The sequence below is a fragment of the Polypterus senegalus genome, chromosome 4 (genome assembly GCF_016835505.1).
Source record: "Polypterus senegalus isolate Bchr_013 chromosome 4, ASM1683550v1, whole genome shotgun sequence".
Taxonomy (NCBI): Eukaryota; Metazoa; Chordata; class Cladistia; order Polypteriformes; family Polypteridae; genus Polypterus; species Polypterus senegalus.
Window position 1 is genome coordinate 250184296 of NC_053157.1, and position 22898 is coordinate 250207193.

The following is a 22898-nucleotide window of genomic DNA, read 5'->3' on the forward strand; positions in this document are numbered from 1 at the left end:
ACCGCCATCAGATAAATGACAGCATCTGCTATTGATTAATTACTCCTGATTGATTTGCACTACTCACTCCTCTCTGATTAGTGCAGGGAGGAACATAGGTAGGTATTTATTAGCCACATTGGAATGGGACCTTTTCACGTCAGCCATTTTGACATGAAATAGTATGGCAAGCACATGTGTCACTAATGGCATTATGAAGCTTCTGTTCAATTTCAGTGTAGCATAATTGGAACTTTAATTAATGTCATTACTTATACCTGTGCTTGCAATACTATTTCATGTCAATATGACTGCTATTCTCATCCTGTCATAGTGTTACTGACTTGTATATGACAGTGGGCCATGAAAGCAGCCATAAAAAAGTGCATAATACCTTACAAGTCACACTTGCTGGCACTGCGTTCAGCTACATTTTTTTCTTGCGGTGCCACTGTAAATTACAAAGTGCTTATGACATTATTGCGTGTTTTTGATGCTGGTGTATGTTCTTACTGTGCCGCCACTACTATAAAAATAACAACAACAACAACAACATTTATTTCTATAGCACATTTTCATACAAACAGTAGCTCAAAGTGCTTTACATATTAAAGAATAAAAAAATGAAATACACAATTATAAAACAAAATAAATCAACATTAATTAACATCGAATAAGAGTAAGGTTCAATGGCCAGGGGGGACAGAAAAAACAATAAAAACTCCAGACGGCTGGAGAAAAAATAAAATCTGTAGGGATTCCAGACCATGAGACCACCCAGTCCCCTCTGGACATTCTACCTTACATAAATGAAACAGTCCTCTTTGGATTTAGGATTCTCACGGAAGGGCTTGATGATGATGATGGTCACGTAGACTTCTGCCTTTTAATCCATCCATCATTGTTGGAGCATCATGAAGCTTTGAGTAGGTGGAGGTGGCGCAGGCCACCACCACAAAGAAACCGGAAAAAGAAACAGAAAAGAGAGTAGGGGTCAGTACGGATTTTAGAGCCACCATGAATAGTTATTATGATGAATTGAACATATAGAGTATCAGGATTAAGTTAAATTACGATTAAAATGAAGTTATAAAAAGGCCATGTTAAAGTAATGTGTTTTCAGCAGTGTTTTAAAGTGCTCTACTGTATCAGCCTGGCGAATTCCTATTGGCAGGCTATTCCAGATTTTAGGTGCATAACAGCAGAAGGCCGCCTCACCACTTCTTTTAAGTTTTGTTCTTGGAATTCTAAGGAGACACTCATTTGAGGATCTGAGGTTACGATTTGGAATATAAGGTGTCAGACATTCCAATATATAAAATAAAGTATTAAAAAAAAAAATGTACAGTATGTAACACCCAGACTTGTTAACCTAAGTTTGAATATATTCAAATATTTACTTATTTCTCCTTGGTATATTCTAACCTTATTTTTTGGATAATTTGGCACCTCTAGTAAACATAAATGCAAATGTTATTTTTTTTCCAGCGTTTAGCAAGTTGCTGTTAAACAAAGCCATTTCCAAGAATAAATAATATACTATTCGAACAATATTTTTAAATTTCTTGCTAATTACTTAACACTAGAATTACCAGAGCCTACGTAATTACTTGTAGATCCGTCCCACCTTAAATCTCTTCTCACCTCTCCGTCAGCGTCTTTTGTTCTGTAAATGTGTAGATAAGCGGCAAACAGCAAGCAGCTTGCTATCACATCCCCTCTACCGCCACACAGTTTTCTCAGCTCAAGTCTGTCTACCTGCCTGTCAGTTTCTTAGAGTTGTATAGACTGAGAAGTCAAGCAAACTGACACCTTTTATAAATACTATATCATTATTTGGAAAACTTGCATTTCATGTATGTTCCGTGTCTACAGTGATTTATGTAAACACATCGTTAAAACAGAAACGTTTTTCGTGTTTTAGTAATAATTGATAAATGTAGACATGAAGTGTATAATGTGTGAAGCCTGAATTCCAAATATCAAATAAACACTTTCAGTCTGTAGAAATGATTCCCAAAGGATGGATACTGCCCCAGTGAAATGGCGAGTTTCTGTAAGGGGAGTGCACAAAGTATAACAGCCATTTAAAAAAAATTGCAAGGCTATATGAAAGAGAAAAATAAAACAAAATATGAAACGGTATATAGTTCATGCTGGTTCAATAAACCAAATGTGTGTTACTAAGGCTACTTTCATAAAATGGTAATACTGCCTAAAAAAATCTGGCTAAAGTCCTTGAAGGGCAACAAAGAAAGAAAAGTATAACACAGATAAAATTGTGGCAGAATGGACAACAAAAGCAGATAAGACAACAACACATATTGCTAGAGATGGAAAGTAAAAGATTAGAAAGTATAATAGCAACACATCTTGTGGTCAGATTTACAGTATGAGTCCTATACTGGGTGAGGATGAAGGACTCCTCAGTAGCTGATACCATGACAAGACTTCAGTGGAAGGGCTGTTTGGGAATCTACACTGTCTAGGTGAATTCTGTTGCAGTGAAACCGGCTGGGGCTAGAAGCATTAGTCAGAAGAGTCATGTCAAATGCTTGTTGGATGCACTGCACTGTACACAAGGAAGTTCTGAAATTAAAGTAGCTAGGTCCACAACGGAACAAAGCTTTGTCTGATGTTATTAGTACAGTCAAAATGAAACTACTGAGATATTGTCTTTTCTTTGAGCTCCTGTCAGGAGTTGGGAGCTAGGTGTGTGCTGTTTTTCAGTGAGGCCAGATGGCTTTCCTATGGTAAGCTAGATTCTAGATGATTCATGCTGAGAGAGTAGATGAAAGCCTTTTTTTTCACGAAGTTGGAATGCACAAGCTCAGAAATTTTCACAAAGAAAACGTTTTAATTAATTTGGCATACCTGTGCATCATTCTGTCACTGTTAAATAAATTGAGTCTGACATTGCAGGGCATCTACAACATATGGCTGACAACATCAGCTCTTTCACTAGAAACATGGAGATACTTTTTATTGGCTAACTAAATAGATTACAAATACAAGCTTTCGAGGCAGCTAAGGCCTCTTCATCAGGCAAGGTGTCATTTCACCCTACTTTCTCCTGCATTAATCTATGGCTAATACGGTACAATACTCTACTGCAATAGAAACATGGAAAATGAGGCAGGACACTTAGAACAACATTGACTCATTTGAAAACCAGATTGCTTTCATTAAAAGCAGTGAAGGGAAAGAATTCACTCAAAATTCTTGTCTCTTGGAGCATAGTTCCATCCAAAAAAATTTTTAAGAAAATTAAAAGATTATCAGTTTGACAGTGTAAGAGGACTTGTCCGTATTTTTCTTCATCTCCTACATACTCTGAGATGGTCTCTTTTCGCTGAAAACAATATTAAGATCTAAATTCAACACTGAGAATGGTTATATCAACACTGCAGCCTGGCTTTGAAGAGCTAAGTAGAGAAAGACAGGTCCACTGCAGCCACTGATTACTGTTAGAAAAATGTCATGTTTAAAGTTTAAGCAGAATTGCAGTTGATAATAATAATGATGCTGTTCTTATCAAAATCAAGTATTTTGGTATTTGAGTATTGGGGATGATCGTGTGTTAGAGGATTGTTTGTATTGTATTTGTATTGTATTTTCTGTTTTCAAAAAGGAGATTGTGTCTGGCTAATTAGAGAATGGCAACGAGAGAGAGGTTTAAGCCTGTTTTTGACATTATGGCATTAGCATACTGCTTTGAGAAGTTATACTTAAGCTTATTTCTGCCTAGTGTAAACTATTATCATCTCAGGCTCCTGAAACATATGTATATTGGGTATGTAGTATGAGTTTTAATATTGCACATATGATCAGAATTCAGTCTTAGATTTTATGCCCCCACAGGCCTCTGTTATTAGTAAGCAAAATAAGAAACTGAGATGAAAAAAAACCTGAGGCAACTCTTAAATAAAGCCATCTTGGGCTTGAACACTGCTTGGACATTACTACTACAGTGTTTATTTTAGAACTTGTTTTCTTTTTGAAAAGCTAGTAAAATTGCATGTACTGTAAATTATTCTGTGTACCTGAATTTTTTAAAGATTATAGTCAAGGGTATTTATGGTAAATTGCAGTCTATTTTGATAAAGCTTATTGTGCCTCACAAAATATACAAGTTCTGGATTCATTTTAATCCCATATAACTGAAACTTTTGAACCCACACGTGAACACATTGAATTACTTTTTGTTTTTCTTTTTGTAGCTGGCTTGTATTCAACATTGTTAATTATATACAGTAGGTATTTTAAAGCTGTTTTAGAAATATTTACAATGCTAATATGATTTACTTTTTTAATTGGAAGACTGTAGAAACCAAGGTATAAGAATAGTTAAATTATTACTTCTCTCACTTTTTTTTTTATTCTAGCACCTTCACCACCTTCTTCACGAGGTGGTGTCCCTCCCCCTCCACATTCTTCAGGACCTCCACCACCACCTCCCCCTGCAAGAGGCAGAGGTGTTCCACCACCTCCCCTTTCTAGAGCACCTCCTTCCAGGCCAGGAACAGGAGCTCCACCTCCACCTCCAACCCCTACAAGAGGCCATCTTCCACCTCCACCACCACCAAATCCTTGCTCCTTTGTTTCTTCTGGTCCCCCACCCCCTCCACCTCCTCCTCCCTCTGGTCCAACAGGAACAGGTCTGAGTGGACCACCTCCACCTCCTGTGCCGGGTATGGACAATGACATCATTTCTCCATTGGGAAACAAATCTGCTCTATTGGATCAAATCAAGGAAGGGACACAGCTCAAAAAAGTAGAGCAGAACAACAGGCCTGCATCCAGTACAGGAAGAGATAAGGCAGGGCATACAGCTAAAGACAGTAAGTATATCCCATAATTAGCATTATATAATAAATATGTTGACTGATTATTTCTTGTTTAATTTTATAAGTAGCTCCTTATTTGCGTTACTAATATGCCTGCTAGTTGGTATAAAGTACAGTTTTAGGTGTAGTTATTGCCTGCCATTCAATAATACAGTATACAAGAACATCTTAAATGTATTGTCTGCATGATTTTCATCGTTTCCTAAATACTGACAGAAAGGGAATATTGAAACTGTGACAAAGGATATTTCTGTTCGACTGTTTATCTTACAATAAAAAATTGAGTCTGTAAATATACATAAAGCCATCACTGACTGCTGCTTTAGTGTAACATGACCTACTGTATGTGTATGTCAGATTAAACAAGTTTCACATGGAATAACTTTATCTGTGTAACAATATCTAGCATGTAAGAGCCAGAGTCTGTCTTGTTATAGTAGGAAATTTCAGGATATGATTGTTTCTGTGTTATTTTGTTTTTTATGTGTAGGATCTACAGTTACAGTTGTGAAAAGTAAAGTACACCCTCTTTCAATTCTAAGGTTTTATGTGCATCATAACATAATAAAAAATCACCTGGTCCTTATGCAGAAGCAGTGTGTGAAAAATAAGTACACCCTTACCGCTTCAATAGGAATTAAGTTTGTAAGTAGCAGCCATGTGCCTCTAATTGAATGCATGTGATTAATTGATCCTCAAGTGTGACCACCTCTATAAAAGCAGACGTTTTGGCAGTTAGCTGGTCTGTAGCATTCAGATGTGTGTTAACACAATTCCAAGGGAAAAATACCTCAACAATGAGCTTAGAAGAAGCAATCGTCTCTGCCCCTTCAATCTGGGAATTGTTATAAAGCCATTTCCAAACAATTTCAAATAACTCATTTTATAGTTAGAAAGATTATTCACAAGTGGAAAACTTTCAAGACATTTGCCAATCTTCCCATTAGTGAACATCCCAACAGATTCACCTCAAGGTCAGACTTTGCAATGTTCAGAGAAAATGCAAAAAAACGAGCTACAACTGAGACTGTACAGGCTTCAGTTAGCATGTTAAATGTTAAAGACATTACAATTAGAGAAAGACTGAACAAGTATGGCTTGTTTGGAAAACATCTTCTCTCTAAAAAGAACATGGCAGCATGGCATAGGTTTGCAAATTTGCATCTGAACAAACCAGAAGACGTCGGGAAAAATGTCCTTTGAGAAGACAAGACCAAAGTGGAGATGTTTGACTGTAATGCACAGTGCCACCTCATATCAACAGAAACACCTCATACCAACGGTCAAGCATGTTGGTGTAGGGCTGATGATTTGGGCTTGTTTTGCAACCTCAGGACCTGGGTACCTTGCAGTCATGGAGTTGACCATGTATATCAAAGTATTCTAGAGTCAAATGTGAGGTTGTCTGTCCAGCAGCTAAATCTTTGCTGAAATTGGGTCATGCAACAGGACAATGATCCCAAGCACACTAGCGCAAATATGTACCAGAATGGCTGAAAAAGAAAAGGCCCAGTCAAAGTCCAAAACCTTAACCTGATTGAAATGCTATGGTGAGACCATAAGTGAACTGTGCATAAACGAATGGCCACAAACCTCAATGAACTGAAGCAACGTTGTAAGGAAGAGTAGGGTAAAATTCCTCCACAATGATGTGAGACTGCTACAGCCATACAGAAAACAATTACTTCAAGTTATTACTGCTAATAATGGTTTTACAGGCTGTTAAATCACGGGGTGTACTTTGTTTTTCACACATGCCACGGTGGAATCTGTTGTGTTATTTTAGGTTAGATTTAAATAATTATAGAACCTGGTAAGGACCAGGTATAACGCAGTGCATAGAACTCACACTAACACATGTTGTATGAACAAAAACAGAAATGTACATATGCACAAAAAAATCCAGATGCATAAAACTGCATACACCAAGTTCCATGCACTTCCTTTTTATAAATCTTAATGAATGTGAAATTTAATGCATGTGCCATGGGCCTACAGATCCATACTTACTCCTCACAGAATTTTTCATATTTGAGTATGAAAATCAATATAAATTGCCCTATCCGTTTGTTTTGTTAAGACAATGGTAAAGTGAAGGCACGGAAAAACGTACTTTTAGGTGGCTTAGGCAGTTGTCAACATGAGAAGGTGAGTTGTAACCCACACCATCAGTGTGTCATACAGAAGGGGTAATAGGGCACAGAGAAAAGAAAAAAAAATATTAGCTCAGTTGGGGGAAAAAAGGTGTAAATGTCAAATATAATCTAGAAAGTTCCATTTTAATTTTGTAGTTTATACTGTCATTAAAGTAGAATGTTGTAAATTTCACCTTAGACTCAATGTTGAAATTTACTGGAGTTTCTCAAATCCCACCATAACTAAAGTAGCACGTTAAATGCTTCATGTTCTATGTGTGTGAATCAGTACGTGCTTTTTAAACGGGCTTTCTCTTTCACAGACAGGAGCACAGGCAGCGGTTACTGCACAGAATACATTACATTCATGATATTACAGCTCTCTGAACATTTTAGAATAGTAGGATGTGTACGTGATATCATTTTCATGTTGAAATATGTATTAAACACGTGGGGGCATAGTAGTGCAGTGATTGCGATGAGCTGGCACCCCGTTCAAGGATTGTTCCTGCCCCCGCAAGGTGCTTGCTGGGACGTGCGCAGCCCTGGATGAAATAATTTATTGCAGCAGGACTGAGTCTGTCAAACATACTAACCCCCAATTCCTGTACTTCCATTTTCTTTCTCCACATAACCAGTCTCCACAGTATTGGTTTGGCTCTATCACATTGTCTGCCTTTTTCATGTTGTCAGTATTTTTTTCTCCATCCCAGTTTTGATTGGCACTGTGAAAATCTGATACATACATATAAAATGTAATACATTCTGATCCTGCCAGTTTGCATTTATTTGCAAGTGTTATAAAAGAATGAGTCTCAACACACTAACAAGGTTTGGGGCAGCCACCCATATATTGTCCCTGGCTGCAAAAAGGGTTTTGAGATAGGTACTGATGTGCATAGGTTAAGTTCCAGACTGAACTGATCTAGTGGTGGAAAAGGTGGCGGATTTAAAGGGTGGTACCGGAAGTAATGTCATCTGAGGCCGGAGACCGGAAGTGGCGTCTTTCTGGAGGCCGCAACCAGAAGTGCTGTTGTTGTTAAATGTGGTTGGTTTTCCCGTATTTGGCCTGCAGAGACAACAGAAAAAGGTTTAGCACACCTGCCACCCCTGGGCTGGAGGTCCACTCAGCCTCCTTCTATTTCATTTCCGGCGCCGCATCCGAGTGGCAGCCTTTCCAGCAGCTCCGTATACGACTTTATCTTTTCTCACTGATCACTTCTACCACTTTCTTTTATGTGGAATTGCTCCCTGGACACTTTTTACACATTTTTACTATTTTACTATTTGACATGGATTGTTACACTCCGAGAATCGCCTATTCAAGAAGTCAGCTTAAAGCACTGAGAAGAAATGCTTATGCCGGTGTGGTTCCTTATTTACCTGACGAGGTAAGAACGATATCGGGCAGCCGAGCGGCGAAAGATAAAAAATAAGATTAAATCGAGAAAATGGCGTTATAAACCGTCGGTGCCTTCTGTGATCCTGGGAAATGTAAACTCACTACAAATATAAGATCGACGGACTGGCTGTGCTGGTGAAAAATGTCAGAACCTACAGAGAATGCAGCTTGCTGTGTTTTAGTGAAACATGGCTAACGTCTATCATCCCAGATGCTAACGTGGAGCTACCCGGGTTTAGCACAGTTAGAGCGGACAGAGAAGCAAGTACTTGTGGAAAGAAAAAAGGAGGAGGACTCGCTCTCTATGTCAATACAAAGTGGTGCAACTCAGGACATGTAAACGTTAAAATCTCCACTTGCTGCAGGGACATCGAACTGTTGGCCGTAAGTCTGCGCCCCTATTACTTGCCCAGAGAGTTTGGACACGTGATTGCTGTTATTGTTTACATCCCCCCTCAAGCGAACGCGGAGATAGCGTGTGACATCATCCATTCCGCAGTTGCTAAGTTACTAAGTTGCTAAGTAGGATTAAAGTTGGACAGTTTAACATCTGTGGCAGAGCGACGGGCATTAAGCAAACTCCTGTCAATCATGAAGAATCCACTGCATCCACTGAACAGTGTCATCTCCAGGCAGAGGAGTAGCTTCAGTGACAGACTTTTGTCACTGTCCTGTTCCACTGACAGACTAAAGAGATCGTTCCTCCCCCACACTATGCGACTCTTCAATTCCACCCGGGGGAGTAAATGCGAACATTAAATTTATTTTAATTCTTTTCATTTTTATTACTATTTAATTTAATATTGTTTCTTTGTATCAGTATACTGCTGCTGGATTATGTGAATTTCCCCTTGGGATTAATAAAGTATCTATCTATCTATCTATCTATCTATCTATCTATCTATCTATCTATCTATCTATCTATCTATCTATCTATCTATCTATCTATCTATCTTCTAATCGCACGTGTGATAGTGTACAAAGTACAAAGAAACTCTTACTTGCACCCTTCAACAACACCTACCACTGAGCATGAATCTCACTCCGTAGTCTAATGCATTTAAAATAACAACAAAAGTAGCTGCTGTGTAGAAAAAAAAAACATATTTGAGTGCGTCTCTGTCGATAGACAATTGTGCTTTATGTGATTCAGTATGTGTGCCAGCATTATCTATAAAAAAATGTAAACATATTTGACTTGAGCACACATGGCTTAAGAAAAAAATATGATTTGAATGTGCATGTTCTGCTAGTGCTTGCGGACATTGTGAATTACAATAGATGCAAATTTAAATCCAGAAGATTTCAAAACACACTAACTGCTCTGCCAATATATCCGACAGGCAGAGTTTTGTGGGGAGCATCATTTGTTAAAACAATGGCAGAGTACATTCATTAAAGAAACAGAGCTGCCGAGAGAAAAGTAGGATATTATGTGGCCTGAAGCTACAGAATCCTGGCAAATTTGGGTTGCACCCTGGGTAAATGTCAGAACACCCCCTCATGATGGCCACTGCAAGCAGACAAGCAAACAAGAAATTCATCCTTATCTCAAGAAAATAGTACAAAGAATCTGTGGTAAAATGTTTAAAATTACCAGTTTACTTCTATTGCCATTAGCATGCCTCATGAACACAAGAGACGTTTTGCTTCATCAAAGTGGTAAGTTTTATGTCTTGTGCTGTAACACATAAGCCGCCATGGCCATATTCACTTCCATTTTAAAATGCAAGAAGAGGCTAGGTATTTTTTTTTTTTTACAATTTATAAAAAGATCTGTCACTTTACAACATAATGTTATGTGCCAAACTATTATATACCTTGATTGTGAAGAAATAATGCTGAAAAATGATGTCTTTTTTGTAATATGAGAATCAAAACTACACAGTATTCCACTGCCACAGATTTGTCCAAGCTGGCATGCTGTCCTTGTCATTCTTCAACAATTAAGATGATTTTGAATGATCTGCCCTTTCCATCTAGGTTGATATCAACTGCAAACTTAACCAACTTGTTGTTTATGTACTTCTCCAAATTGCTTGTGTATGTTAACAAGAGCAGCAGCCCTTGCACTAATCCACTTTTAACATACCCAGTTCTGAAAATGTCACCTTCACCATGACCTTTGCATTCATTGTTTTTTGGAACCAGTGTTGTTCTTGCTTCTTTAAGTTTCATAAACCTTTCATGTGATGCTTTATCAATAGCTGTCTGAAAAATCTAGATAAATAATATCATTGGCACTTATCTTATGGTATGTGTGTGTTGAACCCATGCTGACTATTTGTTAACTCGCCTCTTCTGCTTGATTTTTCCTTTATAACTGCTTTAATTCACCTGTGATACATTTTAAATTTTTTGGACTTTAGTAATGTTTATCATCCTAATCACTCGTTAATACATTGAGGTAATATTTGCTACTTTGCTGTCTTTAAAAATTTCCCTAGTGTGGAGATAAAAACTATTTGTCAAGGGTTTATATATGTACTCGCCTAAAGATTTCAAAGATAAATGTTATCTGTTCCTGGTGATGTGTTAAATTTCAGCCTATCTTACCTAAGTAGTAAGCACACACTTTGGTCAAATATCTGGTATTACCTTCTTTTTGGCAGAAACAACATGAAATAGGCATCATGCGTGCATAGCCCATTCAAAATCCTCCCATTGTATCTCGATGGGATTCAGATCCAGGCTTTGATGTGGATATTCCAGAACCCTCCATTTATTTCTGTTCAGCCATTTCATGGTGGATTTGCTAGTATGGTTGCAGTCAGTGTCATGTTGGAAGGTCCACTTTTGGTGGAGCTTCATTCCTCTGACAGATGGTCTCATATTACACTCAAGCATCTTCTGGTACAGTGATGATGATGGTGAGCCACATAGGCCCTAATATAGCAAGTCAGCCCCAAACTATAACATTTCCATCACCATGCTTTTTAGTAGGTTACTAGGTTCTTCTGGTCAAATACTGTCTTTGTTTTTGGCAATTATGTCATCTGGTACTGTGACCTAATAACTCTTCGTTGCATCATCACATTGTTCCAGAAGTCCTGGTCTTTGGCTAGATGTTCATGGGCAAACTTTACTCTTGCCCTGATGTTCTTTGAGGACAACAAAGGTTTCCTCCTGGCACATCTCCCATGTAGATCTAATTTAAGTAACCTCTTTCTAATGGTAGACTTGAGTGTTTTGATATCAGCAGTGGCATGAGTTATGTGTAAATCCTGAGATGAAACTCTGGAGTTCTTGGCGACTGTTTTTCAGTGTGTTGGATTCATCTCTCTGGCTGATCTTCCTGGGGCAGCCAGGCCTGCACAAGTTGGCAGTTTGAAACTTTCTCCAATTTAGATGATCTTGTAGACAGTGGAATGGTTGATTTCCAATTGTATGGAAATCAGTTTAGGTCCCTTTCCAGACTCACAGGCATTTCTAACCTTCTTTTTGAAATCCTCAGATTTCTCTTCCAATCTAGAAATTGTGATAACACACACTTCAATAACAAGACACAAACCAAACTAAACATCTAAGCTTTGAAAATAATAGGTTTCTCCAAGATCCTCTTTAATGATGTTTGCTCCTTATCTGGTGCAATGGATTCTAATTGTAGGTATTTATAGTAGTGATAAATGTACGGGTGTAGTTACTTTTTCCACATACAAAATTTGCATTTATGCTTATTTAAATTATACAGTGGACTACAATATACAGTACAGTGCAGTGCATCCGGAAAGTATTCACAGCGCTTCATCACTTTTTCCACGTTATGTTACAGCCTTATTCCAAAATGGATTAAATTCATTTTTTTCCTCAGAATTCTACACACAACACCCCATAATGAGAACGTGAAAAAAGTTTACTTGAGGTTTTTGCAAATTTATCCATCCATCCATTTCCTAACCCGCTGAATCCGAATACAGGGTCACGGGGGTCTGCTGAAGCCAATCCCAGCCAACACAGGGTACAAGGTAGGAACCAATCCTGGGCAGGGTGCCAACCCACCGCAGGACACACACAAACGGGCCAATTTAGAATCGCCAATCCACCTAACCGGCATGTCTTTGGACTGTGGGAGGAAACCGGAGCGCCCGGAGGGAACCCACGCAGACACGGGGAGAACATGCAAACTACACAAAGGGAGAACCCAGGAAGTGAACCCAGGACTCCTAACTGCGAGGCAGCAGCGCTACCACTACGCCACCATGCCGCCAGCAAATTTATTAAAAATAAAAATATTGAGAAAGCACATGTACATAAGTATTCACAGCCTTTGCCATGAAGCTCAAAATTGAGCTCAGGTGCATCCTGTTTCCCCTGATCATCCTTGAGATGTTTCTGCAGCTTAATTGGAGTCCACCTGTGGTCAATTCAATTGACTGGACATGATTTGGAAAGGCACACACCTGTCTATAGAAGGTCCCACAGTTGACAGTTCATGTCAGAGCACAAACCAAGCATGAAGACAAAGGACTTGTCTGTAGACCTCCGAGACAGGATTGTCTCGAGGCACAAATCTGGGGAAAATTACAGAAAAATTTCTGCTGCTCTGAAGGTCCCAATGAGCACAGTGGCCTCCATCATCCGTAAGTGGAAGAAGTTCGAAACCACCAGGACTCTTCCTAGAGCTGGCCGGCCATCTAAACTGAGCAATCAGGGGAGAAGGGCCTTAGTCATGGAGGTGACCAAGAACCTGATGGTCACTCTGTCAGAGCTCCAGAGGTCCGTTGTGGAAAGAGGAGAACCTTCCAGAAGGACAACCATCTCTGCAGCAATCTACCAATCAGACCTGTATGGTAGAGTGGCCAGATGGAAGCCACTCCTTAGTAAAAGGCACATGGCAGCCCACCTGGAGTTTGCCAAAAGGCACCTGAAGGACCCTCAGACCATGAGAAACAAAATTCTGTGGTCTGATGAGACAAAGATTGAACTCTTTGGTGTGAATGCCAGGCGTCATGTTTGGAGGAAACCAGGCACCACTCATCACCAGGCCAATACCATCCCTACAGTGAAGTATGGTGGTGGCAGCATTATGCTGTGCGGATGTTTCTCGGCGGCAGGAACTGGCAGACTAGGCAGGATAAAGAGAAAGATGACTACAGCAATGTACAGAGACATCCTGGATGAAAACCTGCTACAGAGCGCTCTTGACCTCAGACTGGGGCGACGGTTCATCTTTTAGCAGGACAATGACCCTAAGCACACAGCCAAGATATCAAAGGAGTGGCTTCAGGACAACTCTGTGAATGTCCTTGAGTGGCCCAGCCAGAGCCCAGATTTGAATCCGATTGAACATCTCTGGAGAGATCTTAAAATGGCTGTGCACCGACGCTTCCCATTCAACCAGATGGAGCTTGAGAGGTGCTGCAAAGAGGAAAGGGCGAAACTGGCCAACGATAGGTGTGCCAAGCTTGTGGCATCATATTCAAAAAGTTGAGGCTTGAGGCTGGAATTGCTGCCAAAGGTGCATCTACAAAGTATTGAGCAAAGGCTGTGAATACTTATGGACATGTGATTTCTCAGTTTTTTTATTTTTAATAAATTTGCAAAAATCTCAAGTAAACTTTTCTCACGTTTTCATTATGGGGTGTTGTGTGTAGAATTCTGAGGAAAAAAATGAATTTAATCCATTTTGGAATGAGGCTGTAACATAACAAAATGTGGAAAAAGTGATGTGCTGTGAATACTTTCCGGATGCACTGTATAAATGTAGCATGATGTATGTTATTCTGTATCACCTTTATCTATAGTTTTTAAGTTAAGATCAGATCTTGCACTGTCCTCGTATGTTAAAAAAGAAAAACATTTAATGGGTTGTACTTGCTTTTTTATATAACCTCATGTTGTTTGCAATTTGATAAATAATTTTACTTTATTAAAATAGGACAAATACGTTTGGTTGTGTGCTCCGTTTTCCGTTTGGAATTGATTTATTATATTTCTAAACAAGCTATCATTACATATCTGCTGAATCTCATGGCTCTAGAACACTGTATGTTTTTAAGAATTATATGTATTGGAGAAAAGTCAATCAGATCATGTATGCATGGTTGGAAAAACAAAATAGTCTTAACTTTTGATATTTGCATATTCTAAAAGCATTTTCCTTTCTTCCCAAAGATGAAGATGAAGATGATGCGGAAGATTTTGAAGATGATGATGAGTGGGAGGACTAGATACTCATAACATAAGAATCTACACAAAAATAGACCTTTCTTACACTTGTTAAAATTATAATGTAAATTTTTTCTTAATTTGCTGTATATTTTTGTTGCCTTTTTGCTTTTTTTGTTAATCTGTGCAATACCTCATTTAATCTGTAAAGGTTTGTCATTTTATGTAAAGTTACTCTATTAATTTGTGCAATTTTCCTTCACAACAAATACACTTGTAGGTTTGAATGTTATTTACTTTGATGAAGTAAGGAAAATGAAAAGCATTGATTAAACTTACAGAGAGTAATTCCTGCTGTATTCATTACTGCAAAATAACATTTTCATATTCTAGTTTTACTGAAAAATATCCTTACTAAAGTTATATTAAAACACTTGCCCTAATCTCCAGTTTTACACATCTGTTGAATATTTAGCCCCTTCATTTAAACAAAATGCTACATGAATGTTGAGGTAGTTACGTTTTTGCACGTTACTAAAGCTATTCACTCTAAAGACATGATTCATACTTTATGCTGTATCAGCAGTATGTTTTAATAGTCTATCTCATTCACTGTTAGAATGAAAGTACCCTATACAGTCCATTTTTTATAGCTTATTGTAAAGCAACAGTATATTCTTCTCTGAAGAGAGAGTACTCTGTTAATTATGCTTGCATTTATGTTTCTAGAATTCACAGGGGCTTTTGTTCCTTCATTTCTTTGGTAAAAATCTTATAGATAAATTTAAGTTTTGGGTCAGTAATCTTTTATCGAATTATTGTAACCCTTTATTTGAAGTCCTGTATCTGATGAACACATTGTTGAAGAAACGTTTTAAACGTTGGAGTAAAACAAATTAGTTGAGTTGCACATTACTGGGAATTTGAGGTGAGGGGGCTATTGCTTGATTATTTTAGTTGAATTTTTAATTAATAATGCATACTAAATTTATCCAGCCATTATTTAGACCTAATCATTTTACTTTTTTAATTAATTTGGCCAGAGGTTAACAGTTTTTTTTTTTTTTCTTGCGGATAGTAGAAGTCATTGCTTTTAATATCATACTAGTTGCAGGTTTCATGTCTATAATCTCATCAAGACTTGCTTTGCAAGAAATTAGTCATTTTATTATATTATGTGTTTATATATTCACTTTATTTTTAGATATTTAACTTTATGTATTCTTTTCATTAGCCCTGCTTAGGAATGCTTTAATAAATGAAAGATTTTTGTATTGTATTGTAAATTCAAAAATTATTTAGTCTAAGCTTTATTTAGGGGATATAATATTTTGAACTTTCTATTTTATTTGCTGGATGCTGGTTTCACCTGGGTATTCCAATGTTCAAAGATTAACATTTTGATAAGTTGCTTATTTGTTTGAATCAGTATAGAGGCATTAATGTGATTTCATGTTAAAGTAACAGAAATATGTATAAAATGGTTCCACTGCGAATTTTGATTTGATTTGGTTTGTTGAATTAAGCAAAATATATTTGTGAACTGTTATCTCTTGTCTGCATAACTTTGGAAAGTTTGCCATCACCAGCCTCCTGTACATTTTGAAACATAACTGCCCACTTATTCTGAACAAATGACAACTGCTAATGTAATCTCTTCTGTCAGGAGTGTGCAGCTTTATCTTTATCAGGAGTGTTTTCAGATTCAAGGTCAAATTCTTTGTCTTAGGTTTCTCTTCTGTTAGTTTAATACACAACTTTTGAAGCATGGCACAACTAATGCAAGCATTTAAAAAGTGGAAGTATGATTGCAAATGAGAAATAAACACATTAAACATTACTGACCACTTAACTTCCAAATTCCTTTTCTTACTGTAAAAATATCTCCATTGAAGTTCTTTGACAACATGTTTTCATATTTCTTTGAGCAAATGTTGACCTTATGTATTTAGGTTCCTATAATTCAGTATTGTAGGTTATACAATTAATTGCATATATCTATTTTTACAATATTGAAAGATATATTGACTAAAATGGGTCCCAATGTCAGCTATTTTAATTACAGCTCTTCCGTATCATATGATTAAAACTAAATGTTTAAGGGATGGATTTCTGGTCTAAGATTGAGTTTGTGAAAATAATCTACCTTGCAGCTCATGCTGCTAGATAGATTTAAAACCATTGCAACACTGCAATGGATTAACTGGATTTGAGTATGTGATTGCGGTTATGCAGTACTCCACATTTTCTTTCATATCGGCTAACAAAATGTCCATTATTATTATTTGTAAAGAAGTGTCTGTTTTAAGTTTCCACTCCAAAAGAAAAATAATCAGATATTTTGCTCTTGTATTTCCTTTTTAATCACAATGCTATTTTACTTTGTTTCTTAATGAATACAAAAATGAAATCCTACTGTACAATTAATCCTAATGATTTTCACTGAAATCATTATTTTATGTGGAAAGATGCAAAATTCTACTTGTTTTAGTGTGTTTTTTTATTTATAAAAAATAGATGTGAAAAGTCTTGGTGGAACATTGGCTTTGTGGAATTTAACCATATAAAACATTTTCAAATGACTGTAACTATTTCCTTACTCAATAAGTGTTTCTAAACACTTCTACCTAGTTAATTTTTTAATTTATATAATTGATAACATGCTATCAGAACAAGACATTTACTATTTTTGATGATGTAAGACCAGTTTTTTAAAAATATTTTATTATGTTTATTCATTTAAATAAATTAGCTATACAGTGATCAGTAATACATATGTAAAAAACTTTTACAACATAAATCAAGACCTGAAAGTTTTGGACAATGTTATGTTTTTCACATCACAAGTTTCATATTTAATGAAAGCTGATATAACTGATGTTTGTGTTAAACATGAGTAAATTTGTATTATGTAAAATTACTGGTTTATTAGATTTACACAGCATGAAAAAATAGCAAGTTAGTGTAAGCCACTGAACCACAAAAGTTCCCACACTCTAATGTATCATAAAAGAAATATTCTGTAATAATTATTAATACACATTTTCTGATCTAGTCCAAAATATGAAAAGTAAAAAAAGACGAGTGAAACAATGTTTTATATACACAATAGTTTTCTAATACTTCTTTTTTCAGGATTTGCCCCTCATTATCAAAGATATTCTGGAACTTCAACCTGTAATTTAAAAGAGGAGTGTAAAACAAGTATAGAGAACTGGAAAACCAGAAACACACATACAGTTTTAATGTTACAGGACTTAATGTAATAGTTGGGTTTATAGTGGTCCTCAGGCAAAGTACATTTGTTTCATCTCTTAACAGAGGCCATGATGTGTTTCCATATATAAACCAGCAAGTGGGCAGAACATTCCAAAGATTGCTTTGCTCCCTGTAGAGACCGCTAAATCTGTTCATGTAGAGCATTGAAGGTTATTGTAAAAAAAACAATGATCAGTGTGTCTGTCATTTAATCAACCTTCATGTATTCATATAATTTTGTTCAACTGACTTCAGTTCAAGATATTGTCAATACTGTAGAGAAGTCCCACTTTTTAAGACTATTGTAAAATTGTTAGTAACTTTACAAACATGTATTTACATGAACAATCAGTTGGGTCATCCAGTTTAATTGAGAAATGAAAATGGATAACAACAGGCATTGAACTAAAGCTTAGGGGTTCTTTTAATTGCAGAAAGGATGAACAGGAATGATTGCATTGGTTTTGAAAATATTCCTTGCTTCTCCGTGCCCTGTTTTCAAATATATTTGTTTCATTCTTTAGGTACTTACCCTTCTAAGATGTTTTATACTGCGTATCTCAGACATTAGATTATCATGAAGTGACCTCTGGGGTGTTGAAGGCCTTGATCCCTCGTCTGCTTTCTTCTCAGAAATAGGTTTTAAAGCATTTTTTAAGTTTTTTAGGATTGAGTTTTGTTTTTCAGCTTTTTTGCTGTGTTTTGATCTCTGTTTTGATTGCCCTGCCTGTTTCTTCTTTCTTTGTTCCTGTATTTTAATGACTTCTGCTATTTTTCTGGTAGGTATTTTTTTCTCTGCAGTGAATGGAGGTGGGGGTGGCGGTGGAGGTGTTGGTACAGTTTTTTTACAATTGAAATTTCTACCCACTTTTGGGGATGGCCAGGGTGAGCTTTTTGGAGATGAATATGGTGGAGTGGTGGGTGTTCCTTTCAGTAAAGCATTGGTCCTTGGATTGATGGGTCCTTCAGATCCATCCTTTTTCTCCATGTCTAGGAGTTTCTGCTCCTGTAGCCGTTTTTGTCTCAGTCTATCTAGGTTTCGTGTCAGTATGCTTGTGATGCTCATTCTTGGTCCTGGTAGCTCAGAGTGGTATCCTAGCTTCAGAAGTGTTGTGTTATCCTTTAAAATCTTTGCTATTTCCATTTCTACTTGTCCTCCACAGATGTGCCTTTGATTGTGAAAACGAAGCTCTGTTAATGTTTTGTTGTTCTGGAGTGCCCTCATAATGGCTAGAATGCCTTTCCCTGTGATAAAATTAGATTCAATATTAAGGCTTGTGATGCATGCATTTTCTCGCACAAGCTGTGAAATTGCAAAGGCAACTCGATCATCTGCCTGAGTATTGACCAAGCTAAACATTTTAACATGTGCATTGTTTTTCAATACTTCTGCAAAATTAATAAGTACTTCTTTACTAATATTCTCAATATTATTAAGAACTACTTTGTTGGTGTCAGGATCATTGCTTATTATCTTTTCAAGAATTTCATCAACTACTGTTGAATTTCCCCCTTGCTGATTTGGTGAAACTTTTAATGTCTTCTGTTTCATCTGGTTTTGAGCTTTCACTGTCTGGTGGCTTCACCACATCAAAGAGAGTATTGAAGCCATTGGATGTCTCTTCATGGCTACAAGATGACTTGCTGTCTAAACCACTATCGCCATCATCCAAATCTTCATCTTCAGTAACCGGGTTTTCACTTTCTTCATCACTCTCATCCTCCATGTCATCCTCTTCCTCGTAATCTGTATTTGCTCCTTCTGAGACTTCACTATTACTTTCAGTGGTCGGCTCAGTTTCTGTGGCAGCAGATGTCTCCTCCTTATTTTCTTCCTAATATCAAGAGAGAAATTAACATTTTGTTAGTGTTTTGCCAATATGCAGCATACATTTGGACCATGGCAAGCAGTGTAGTATAGTGGTTAGGGCACTAAATTTTAAACTTACTTAACCTGCCAGTTATATTTTTCTACATCTGTCAGCTGCTGGTTTTTACTGTAAGATTGTGAGTTTGCTTGGGTAGAAGAGTCATGTACAGTATTAATACAAAATAAAAAATCTTAATTACTTTGCAATATTTTTATAAGACTTTCAAAAAAAATCACTTGATGTTTAAATTTGTATGCATTTGTTTTTGTATACAGTACATAGGGTGTCCATAAAAGAGTGGGAAAGTTTTGTGATGCGGTGGGTTGGCGCCCTGCCCGGGATTGGTTCCTTATGCCCTGTGTTGGCTGGGATTGGCTCCAGCAGACCCCCGTGACCCTGTGTTCGGTTTCAACGGGTTGGAAGATGGATGGATGGAAGCTTTGTGAAATGCTCATTTTTTATTATTAAAATAGAGGACAGGTTAAATAATAAGAGGTCCCAATGGACGCAATGTATGTTGCTCAACAGACAACCAACTACTTATTTCATTTCCCTTTTAGTCACATTTGGTACAACGATTCAGAAATGGACCCTAAAACATGGGCTGTATTAGATCTGGTGTATGTGTAACAAATTGAGTGTCCACAACCTTTCCTGGCAGCACTGGGCGCAAGGCAGACGCTAACAGTGGAGATGATGCCAGCCCATCAAGTAATTGCATTCTCAACCACACTTTCTCACAGAGGACCAATATTAGTATGATTTCATTCATCAAATTTCAACGAAATGATCAAGGACATGCCAAATTTTATTTTAACTTGTTAAGGAGTGTCTGTTTTGGCCCCTTAATTCTTAAGACCGCTCTTTTCTCAGTGGTTGGTGGCTCTCATCATGAAGTGTCGCTTGTTGAAATTTCCTCTGTATACACTGCAGTTAATGTAACACACTGGATACCTGAACTACTTGTGAAATTTAAATGTGCAGCATTTTCCATCATTCCAACACATTCACAGCCTCATGGTGGTTTTGAGTATCGAGTGCTATTTTTTTTTTTTTTTTGGGTATTCTTTTGCACATTTTTATCCTTAGCCTTTGGTAGCTGTCATTGTTTACATTAGAAATAAACCTCAGATAGCTTTGCTATGAATAAAATATTTTAGGATATTTTGAATAAAGCTTTTGCTAACTGCTGTTAATGGTCATTCAGTTAGAATTTGTGATAAACATATGTGGCTATGCTGTATCTTTGAAATATCAAGTACTATGTATTTATTGATATCAGTAGTATTAAAGTTACTATAATAAGGTGGTATGAAAATGAGCATAATTTGTAGCAGAAAAAAATTGTAATCAAAGGAAAAATTAAGAATTTCTGTGAAAAAATGCATTAATTTTGATCTTCTAACAATTGCCAAGTAAAGCATTTTGGCATTCTTTCTTGAACTTTTAATCTAAGTATCTGAAACTTTATTTTTTCATTTGACTTGACAATGTATTTTTCCAGACAGATAGGTTATGAGTGTTTTAACCTTTAAGTATTTGTTCCATTTCACAAGTTAGTGTAGTTTTTTTTTTTTTGACATTTCAAATAACTGAGTAAGTTTTTAGTTTCTTTCTCGAAGACTTTCTTTGTACTTTCCTTGCTTTTTCCAAAAGCTGTTCTTTCATTTTCAAGAAGCTTCCGTGTCTCATTTTCCCAGTATTTCATCAGTGCCTCTCTACTAAATGTTCCAGTGGGGGTTTTCTCAGTTTGATCTTTCTGTCGTAATCCAATGGGTACGTTATCGTCCGGGTCGATATCTTCAAGTTCCCTTTCTAGCTGCTGCAACTCCTCGGAGGTCAACGATGCCGGAAGTTCATCTTCACAATATCTTCATATTTATCAAGCTCTTTACGATACCCAAATGTACTACTCATTGCTGCTTAGCGGAAGCTCTTTGATTTGCTCGATTGAATAGGTTTTAAATAGACAAAAAAAAGTATTCGACTGTTTCTCCTCTGTCTTGTTCCCTTGTTCATCTAGAGTGTGAGGCAGTTGGCGGGTTTTAAAGGAAAATCTGGAGGGAACTAAAACAATGCATCTGGACATGAAGCACTTTCTTTTTTTGGAAGCCAGCGTCAGCCAGATTCATTTACAAATTGAAGAATGTGATATCACTTGGGCCTTGTGGCCTGACAGAAAGGATCGCCAACACTATGTTCATGTCCATATAAAGGACACTTCAATGTATGAAAAGAAGTGCCTTTTATTCTTTCTCAGAATAAAACTTAGAAGAGCAGATGCAAGATTTACATTTATATTTTCACATACTGTATAGTACCACAGAAGTAACTACTGTTTTGCTTTAAGAAGATTATGCTTGTTTGTTTTTTTTCTTTCTTAAAGGTACAGTTTACTGTCAAAAATGCAATCCTCACTCCTTCTATAGAAATGCCTTCAAAATGATATGATATTTAGATTACTTAAATACTATTGACATAGTGAAACACTTGCTGATATCTGAATTTGCCATGCATTTCTGGGTGCTTTTCTTGAAATGTGTATGGAGTTTGATGGGCTGCTATATTTTCTTTAGGGTTGTATGTGGGCATGGAAGTGCCACTGAGTGGGCTGTTGTTGGTTCAACCATTAGCGCTTGTCTTTTGTAAGTCGTTATGTTCTGTATAGGAAAGAAGAGATCCAGAACTGGTAAGTTAAGGCATTTGTTTTATATTAATAAGTAATAAGAATGGCTACTAAGTAACAATTTTATTTATATAAAATATATATATATATAGTGTGTATATATATATATATATATGTGTATATATATATATATATATATATATAAATATATGTTTACAGTTGAGAGTACACAAAACAGTTTATTCTTGTATTACTATTTGTTTATCTGTATTTGTCATATTATTATTATTATACAGTAGTGTGCTTGAGTGGTGCAGTCATAACCTGCATGTCTTTTTCCATATGAGCAGCTGTAAACCTACTTTTGCCCACCCTGTATATACAGTGTGTGTGTGCTCTCTCTATCTCTCTCTTTATCTAATATCCATCCATCCATCCATTTTCCAACCCGTTGAATCCGAACACAGGGTCACAGGGGTCTGCTGGAGCCAATCCCAGCCAACACAGGACACAAGGCAGGAACCAATCCCGGGCAAGGTGCCAACCCACCGCAGGACGCACACACCAAGCACACACTATTGACAATTTAGAATCGCCAATCCACCCTACCTGCATGCCTTTGAACTGTGGGAGGAAACCCACGCAGACACTATGAGAACATGCAAACTCCAC

General features: G+C 37.0%; 2 protein-coding genes across 2 annotated transcripts in view; one reads left to right on the top strand and one right to left on the bottom strand.

The window, feature by feature from the left end:
* The window catches only part of LOC120529034 (neural Wiskott-Aldrich syndrome protein-like), a 64624-nt gene extending 48306 nt beyond the window's left edge, over window positions 1-16318 (top strand). The window contains exons 10-11 of the mRNA XM_039753096.1: window positions 4365-4820; window positions 14484-16318. Of these exons, the coding sequence (XP_039609030.1) occupies window positions 4365-4820; window positions 14484-14533 (506 nt within the window). The 3' untranslated portion in view covers window positions 14534-16318. The remainder of the gene's footprint in view (window positions 1-4364; window positions 4821-14483) is intronic.
* A 2806-nt stretch (window positions 16319-19124) lies between these two features.
* On the bottom strand, window positions 19125-21664 carry LOC120528450 (leiomodin-2-like). The gene is given in 3 exon segments (XM_039752613.1): window positions 19125-19560; window positions 21236-21466; window positions 21469-21664. Coding segments are annotated over 3 exon segments (621 nt in total). The 5' UTR covers window positions 21518-21664; the 3' UTR covers window positions 19125-19219.
* Window positions 21665-22898: the final 1234 nt, after the last annotated feature.